The sequence below is a fragment of the Nanorana parkeri genome, unplaced genomic scaffold, assembly GCF_000935625.1.
Source record: "Nanorana parkeri isolate BGI_ZX_2015 unplaced genomic scaffold, ASM93562v1 scaffold129, whole genome shotgun sequence".
Classification (NCBI taxonomy): domain Eukaryota; kingdom Metazoa; phylum Chordata; class Amphibia; order Anura; family Dicroglossidae; genus Nanorana; species Nanorana parkeri.
In genome coordinates, this window is record NW_017306397.1 from 491,402 (window position 1) to 499,808 (window position 8,407).

The following is an 8,407-nucleotide window of genomic DNA, read 5'->3' on the forward strand; positions in this document are numbered from 1 at the left end:
ATGCTTATGTTTTTAGGGTAGAGTGACCTAGCTGCAATGTATAATCATTGGTGCTAATGAGCCCTTGGTTATTACTAGTGAAGCAAGCAATACCCTTCATCATTTATTTTTATTAGTGCAAAAACTAAGTGTAAAATGAATACTATACAGTACAATGGTTAGGTGTATGGTAAAAATAGCCTGAATTGTATTGTATGATCCTTGCCACTGATGTGTGGTCAGTCTTTAGCACTGATACTTGCTAAGCATTTATTATTAAGGCATGGAAGAAGCAAATCTAGACTATTGACATATTTGATTTGCCTAGTAGAAGTAATTTGGATGAGCAAATTTATCTTTGCAAAAAGTATGCTGATCTAACTAAAGGTATTCATATATTTAAGATGACAGTTGTTCATTAAGAAACAATCCAAGCAGCAAAAACTATTCCACCAGATTGAAAAGTTGTACAGAAGATGTAACTAAAGCATTCTATTGGAGTCATCCTTAAATTGTGTATTTTCTTTTAAAGAGATTCCGTACTAACTGATAAACAAAAGGCAGAAGCTGCTGTGTAGTCATTGTAAGGTTCCCACCACTTAATCCATTGCTGGAGCCTCAAAGAAATAACCAGTTCTTTCAGGTACGGGGCACATCTGACATTTCACCCCCACAATTGAGTGTTTGGTACGTAATTGGCCAGGCCTTAGTGCAAGTACATGATGGTAGTGTAGGAAGTTGAAACTTGCACGGGAATTGTGGTTGGCTCTGGTTGCAGATAAGTATAAAGTAGACATGTGCAGGCATCTTAGGTACCTACACACAACTTATACCTTAGTTTGTTTTTCCACCAAATACAGTGTCATTTTATGGCTGGCCTTTAGAGTCATTGTGCAAAATATACTGTCCCTTTTTTGTTTATTACTTAATTGGCCTTACAATGTACCATATATACAGTACATACAAGTTAAAGGCTGTTGGGATACAAGGTGCTTCTTAAGGTATGCCATGCACTCTATTATGAACTAACTGGTAGCTGTACCCAGAGGCACTAGATATTAGATTTGCCATGTGTGTTTTCTTTAAAGAGGGGCATATTGGGGGTCCTCTATTTTTTTTTTCTTTATAAGCTGAATCGCTTAAAATAGAGACTGCCATTTATTAAGGCAAGGCTTCCATAAATCCTGTACTTCTCTAGAGTGAAGAGTGCAATAAATAGTAAAATGAAAGAACGTACGGTATCCTCCTGAATCTCCAACGTGTATGAAATCACTTCTTCTGGGAAACATCCCTCTGGCCTCATCCAATGCAGCGTTATCCACGTAATTCCAGCTCTAATAAGTTTAGGTGTGGAGGGTGTCTGAGGGATATTGCCTGATGTGTAGTACACAACCTCTTGGCTGTACTCGCTGTGAATAGACAGACACCTCAATGAGCCAGCTGTTTACTATGGTGTAGTAGTGTTCCTTGCTGTGTAAACAATCTATCTAATTATGTTGGTTACCACAGATTTAAGCTTAAGATGTGTAAATGTGCATTTAAAGAGAGAAATGTACCGTTTCTAAAGAAACCAGTGAAAGGAGTACACACTTTCTTGACTGGCATGTCAATATTTACTTACATGGAAAAATAAAGTTTACCAGATGAATCCTTTCTTGTTCTGCATTTGTTAGTAATAACTGATTTACTGGAAAAATATTCTCCCTTACAGAGTATATTTAGAACAATGGCATGTTTACTTAATGCTCATGTAAACCGTAACTGAATGGCATTTAGTTTGGTAAAGCCCTTTGTTACATAAACGACTGTCATGCTTTTTAATACAATCTAGATTACCATATTTGCAATTGCGATTTCATTATCACTTAATAGTTCACTTCTGGATATGAAATTCAGAATATGCCAATCTGTATTAGAAGCAGGCAAACAGATCCAGCAGATTCCTAAACTACTATTGTCAGCAGGCTTTGCAGATAACTATTTACATGGGAATACAATGGTGTTCCCTTTTAAATGAGCAACAGTATGCCTATATAATATGATTTCTTGTGTCAATCAATAGAGACAGGTTTTAATGCATGGGACAGCCAGAGTACAGAGAGCATATGGCTCCACTTACCACCATGATAGAATGCATTGTCAACCTGAGTTGCTTTCCTCATGTACCCAAGAGGGAGCTCAGCAGGCTTATTTAAAAATGGCTTAGAGGTAGCAAGGAAATCAAACAATTTGGTGCACTAGCTGACAGGGACAACCATTAGGACATTTCCAGCTATAAGTTTTTGCCCTTACAACAGCTTATTAAGTGAAAATTAAGTATTTAATTGCATAGGATTTCCACGTTTGAATGGTGGGTTTTCATTTTTGCTTAGACTTCAAACTATAAAAGTACATGTAAAGCCAAAACGTTTTTTCAAGTTTAAGGCAGAGTAGGAGTAATATATTGTATTGCTGCCTGTGTACCCTTGTAAAGATTTCCTTTTACTTCTTGTCCTGGAGATGTAACAGGAGAGCTCTCCCAAGTGAACAGAGTTCCCATCTTGTCATGTGTCCAATTGGAGGATTTTCTTTCACTTCTTGATCTAGTGACAACTCAAATATTTTGGATTTCCCCCAAATTCTTCTTCTCTCTCAGTAACCATGGTCAGCAGGACAAATAAAGGGGTGAATTGTCCCAGTGAGGCTATAGAGAGCAGTGAAAATTTGACAGGGGGTTTGACCCCTCGCCACTCTATCCAATTAAAAAAAACTATACTTTAAAGTGTTTAAACACTTTTTAAGATTTATACACAGGCAGATCCTTAAATTACTGAATCATTATTTCATACTAAATATATAAGTATCACTTGTGTTTATGGCATTCTGTTAGAAAAATCCTTAGAGTCATGCTTACCCAGAACATTCCAGTGTGGCTGCTATGTAAAAGTGAATCTTTTTCCCATGTGGGACATTTTATATTACCCACATGCCACTCCTACATAACAAATCTGCACCATTCGATGATGTTCCTTTCAAAAGTCAACACTGTCAGTATTCAGAGAGGAAAATCTGTTTAGTACAAGAAAACGTTGTTGTTTTTCTTTTTAGGTGGGTTTATCTATAAAATGTTGTATATGCTGGGTGGATGCTGTTTGCATTGCACTAGTGCCCCTAGATGGTGCTGATGAGTATAGGGATTTCCAGGGCAGTGCGGACAAAAGTTTTATTAAAAAAAAGATTTTTGCTGCAAATGTTTATTATTAAATTGAACCTTTAGGATTATTTTTAATAAAGCTGTGCACAGACGATAATGTGCAAAGTACAAAAACCCATGGCAACCAATCTTCTTGATTTAAATAACAGAACTCACCTTTTGCCAATATCATTGCGTGCTGCCACTCTAAATGTGTATCCCATGGCTGGGCATAGTTTTGCGAGCCTACAGTGCCTTTGGATTCCCGTGTAACATTCTCTGAACACACTGTTTCTTTTTCCCTACAGAAGAAAAAAGTATCAAAGATTATATTTCAGATGCAGATTATTTTCTGTATCCTGTCTGAGTAAATTACTTTGCCATGGTTACAGCCAGACATAAGCTGAGAAAAAAAGCCCAACAGGTGAGATAAAGAATGATGCCACATTTCAAAATGTTTTTTCTCCTAATTCCCTCCACTGAAAATAATGAACTGCTCTAAAGTGACACACATTAGCAGAGACATTTTCAACAGCAGAAAATTATAAATTTATAAAAGTATCAATTCACTCAAAATAACTCTTCATACATAAATAAATACTAATAAATAATAATAAATACTTTTCATTATAATTATTTTCTCATATTTACAAAACAAAAAGAAAAACTTCCCAACACAACTTTGACAAAATGACTTGAACACAGATAAACTTATAAGGCAGACCACAATGCAATGGTACTTCTTATAGCCCCCAAGACTTCCTAAATGCTAATGTCTAGTTCTTTCTTGTTATGGAATCTGACCTGTGAATTGTGAATACCAGCGCATTATGATATTAGTTACAGGGGGTTTACAATTTCCCTAATCCTTCCATGCAGCAATAGAGTCATCTCCACACTCATCATCTTTAAACAGCAGTGAGGCTTGTGGCCCATGGCTGTTAACATTTACACAGTTGGCTAAGTCTGCTACTTATCTTATACTTGGATATAACCACAGATAGAATCTCCAAAATATAAGGTTACTGCACAAGATTTGGATAACTCATTCTGGAAAAGAAGTTGGAATCCGTCCTTCCAGTACTGTAAGCTTACTGCACAAGATTTGGACAACTCAGCCTGGGAAACCAGTTCGCCCTTCCAGTATTTACAGTTATAACCATTTAATAGAATGGATAACCCTTTTAAGCATTTTAAACTACACTCTCCACTTATTCGTGCCAGCCATAATGGAAACTACTACCTATAAATACATATTACCTATAAATACCTGTTACCTATACTAGCTATAAATACCTGTTACCTATTTTAAAAAAACTCCTTTACATACTTTCAATTTTTCATGTATGCAGACTCTATACACCTTAAAAAAGTGGCCATTGTTAACAATATTTTCAAGTTATGATTCATTGAGGAACAATAACAGCTTACTGTGTCATTAATATACATTTGACTATAAGAAACTCATGTATACTGGATTATTTTTCTTTTCCAAAACACCATAGTATGTGCTGCTCCATGTACGCAGATGTGATAAACACACAAATTGAAGAGATGACAATGAGCACAGCAATCTAATGGCATTGTTTTATGTGTATTTTTCTTTTGGAATAATTTTCTTCAGGCCATGTTTTTGTAAAGAACGAGTTACTTATTAATTTGACTAGCTTTAAGATCTAATGAAGAGAAGTTGGAAAAGTCAAAGGAAAATTAGTTCTGCATCTGTGACTGACATGTATTCCCTAAGTGGTGAGCCAGTGAAATCCTCTGTGAAGCAGTATTTCCTGAGTGAAAATAAGGCCCACCATGCAATGAAAAGAAAACAGAAAGAGCGTTTTTATTGATTGCTCTCCTCTGACCCAGCTTTATGTTCATGCTTGCCTAATTCAATGGTTGGCCGTGCAGTCTCCATGTTTTCATCCTGTTTCTCTCTAATGAGCTCAGCAGATGAGGCCTAGGGGCCAATTGTTGATCTTTTTCACAGCATAAAATATATTTTTAACCTTCATATGTTTAAGGCTAAGAAGATTAGTTTAATCAGATAAAAGCATACACCAACATACACCATTCAGCAAACTATAGCAATAGTATTATAAACAACTAGTACTAAATTGGTATTAATGAAAAGTAACTATGCTTGGGATACATAGCAATAAAAACACAGCATCAACTTCACACCTGAACAGGTCATTAAAGGGAAACTACATAAAACCTTTGCAAATGGGCATCAGTAAAACAGGGATCAGTGATACAGAGGTTATGAATGTAGGTTATGCATGTAGTGGGCAGCACTTTATGCTGACCAAATGCTCAACAGAATCTGAGGAACCAAGTCACTTAAAGGATCCTTCACCTCTCAGATTTTGGATTTTAACCTAAACCCGTAAGATGTTAAATAGTACCTGTGCCCAGAATATGGATATTAAAGTACAGTATATACATATTCTTAACAAGCAGCACCGGAACCTCAAAACAAGCACTCCCTGACCACTGTAGCTGCTGGCACAGTTAAGTAATTCACCCTCAAAGTTTTTATCCAAAGTCTGATTTCAGTCTGTTTCAGCTTACTTCACCAGTGTGCATATAAGGGACGATATCACGTCAAATAATGGGGAAGACGTGGAAACTCTATGGCTGGAGCTAGATATGACGGACGCTAACATTTGGTTATGTTAGAAGGCTGATTGCCAGAGGAAAAAAAGGGGAGAAGAGCTGTAATTTCAGTGCCTCTGTTTTTAAACTGTTCATGAATTTTGAAGTTGAATTTTTTTCACAGTGTCTGCATAGGTTAGTGGGGACTTTATTTAAGCGTATTTATTGCTCCTTAAGAATGCGTAATACTTTAATGTACATAGTCTGGGTATAAGTGTACTATGAGATCTTGTAAAAGGAAACATATCAGCGGGGCCAGAAGTCACTAAACGCTGACACTGATACTGATCCTGATCAAAAGATCAAGGATATGGAAGCAAAACAATTCTGTACAATATATAGTCTTCCTCTGCTTACTGAATTGCATACAGTTGCTCTTTAAGGCCAGTTTTACACCTATGCATTGGGGAAACATGCTTGTTTTAATGCACATTACAGAAATGTACAGCAGTGAGTTGTAGTACATTGAATGGCCCCTAATGCACTATACCAAGGCACCTTTAACACAGATGTGTTACAGCGCACAGCAATGCACAATAATGGGATACTGTGCATTGGGGTGCACTACACTGATAAAAATAGAGCAGGTCCAATTCTACCTACGTTGTGGTAAAAATTAATGCAATTCATGTTTACGTGTTTGTGTTAACGCACCGCGTCTAACTGCACATGTATAAAGTTGTCAATGTATAAACTCCGGATTCCACCACTGGAAACTTCTCCTCCTGTTACAGCAAAGTAAGTCCACTGAAAGCTGACATTACAAACTGCACTGCTGCCAGTGGGCTGCTTCAGTCACTAGCTAATAAAATACAGGAACTTCAGCACTGACAACTTTTTAAAGCCACCCAGGGGTGCTTTCTCAATAATTGATTATGTTTAAATAAAGAGAATCCAAAAAAGGAGAACAAACACAAAATCTCAGCGTTTTGGCAGCTCTGCAAACCAGTGAGCTGCCCCAAAGGTTAAAGACTTTGAGCTTTCCTATTTTAACTCTCTTTGCAAGTCCTGCCAATGAAGTTGGCATACTGTATTTTGTATGCAAAATTGTTTTACCACTTTCAAAGTCTCCCACTTCAGGGTATAGCAGCTTTCAGAACATGCAATGATTTCTATATGCAGCTTTTGAATTGCAGTTGCTGCATGCATGTCTTATGTAGGGATGAAGCGGGCAGCATGCTTTACTGAAAGCTTTGGGAAAAAAAGAGTTAATCTGATTCACATATTCCAAAAACATTAATATCAGTTTCGGATTAACAGACCTCTGATTTACAGACATTATAGCAAATATTTATATTTAAGTATTTCACATGCAATATTATACATAAATCACTATGTTACAACACTAAATGGTGACTAACACTTATCCAACACTTATCAAAAAGTAATTCCAAATCCATTGCACAGTTCTCTTTCAAGTATGTTATACTCAACAATGGTCACGTCTGTTATATAATTGTAACTATACATCTAATGTAAACCAAATATAGCACTGATATGAGCATGCATCTGCAAGTGTCTTTGACCTGGATTTACTTGAATGGCAAGTAAAGTTTGAAATGAACAGAGGTCACAAGTCCCAGAAGAGGACAAATGTCAGCATATTCTTCTGCACAATCCTTTGGGCAGGGCAGTCACTTTAGACCAGCGGTTCTCAACTTGGGGGTCGCGACCCCGTCGGGGGTCGATTGGCTATCTGCCGGGGGTCGCCTCGCGGCCCCGGGAAAGGTCTGCTCCGCTGTTTTTTTGGGGGTTTTTTTCTGACATCGGAGCCGCATGCAGAGGACCAGCAATAGTACCATATAGTATAATGTACTATTGCTGCGATTTTCTGTATTCCTCTGTAGCTGGCGTTATTCTGTGTTGAAAATACTTTTATTGTTAGGGGTTGCTACAACTTGGGCAATTTTATCAAAGGATCGCGGCACTAGAAAGGTTGAGAACCACTGAAACAGAGGATTTGTTGTCTCCTTTAAGCAGTGGTTCTCAAACTGTGGGTCGCTGTGTGTCCTCCTCAGCCCTCTTCTAGCGCAGCAGTGTCAGTTCTCCTGCCACGCCGCCAGATGTTGCTGCAGCAGCCACGTCATCCCTAAATTTTACCATTGGGGGTCACCACAACTTGGCAAATGTTACCAAGGGGTCCCGGCCCTAGAAAGGTTGAGAACCACTGCTTTAGACCCATGTGCATTACAGTCTATATTTACTTTTTACATAAATGTAGGTTGTATATGGGTGGACATAGACATTCATAAGTGCAATAAGCTAGCTATGGCAGTGGGCAGAATGATCCACAGATGTATCGAATCTGCCCATGTGCAATGGGTTTTACTCTGCACAGCATATAGCCAAACCTCAGTAAAATGCTTAATACAAACCTCATCCCACTGTAAAAGGTAACTGCTGATTTTTGAGCCATTGTCAACCGGTGCCTATGAAAACAAGAGAAAAAAAAATATCTTGAAATTCATGTATATTATGCATGGTAAAAATAAAGGTTAAATAAATAAGCAACTCAATTACACAAATATACCAAATTATAAATATTAATATTTATAAATACATTAATCTAACTACAATTAAATGAAAAACAATAACAGAATATAT

General features: G+C 37.3%; 1 protein-coding gene across 1 annotated transcript in view; it reads right to left on the reverse strand.

The window, feature by feature from the left end:
* FNDC3B (fibronectin type III domain containing 3B) overlaps positions 1–8,407 on the reverse strand; it is a 297,291-nt gene that overhangs the window by 83,681 nt on the left and 205,203 nt on the right. The window contains exons 11-13 of the mRNA XM_018553783.1: positions 8,179–8,232; positions 3,329–3,453; positions 1,217–1,388 (exon numbers count right to left, since the gene is read on the reverse strand). Of these exons, the coding sequence (XP_018409285.1) occupies positions 1,217–1,388; positions 3,329–3,453; positions 8,179–8,232 (351 nt within the window). The remainder of the gene's footprint in view (positions 1–1,216; positions 1,389–3,328; positions 3,454–8,178; positions 8,233–8,407) is intronic.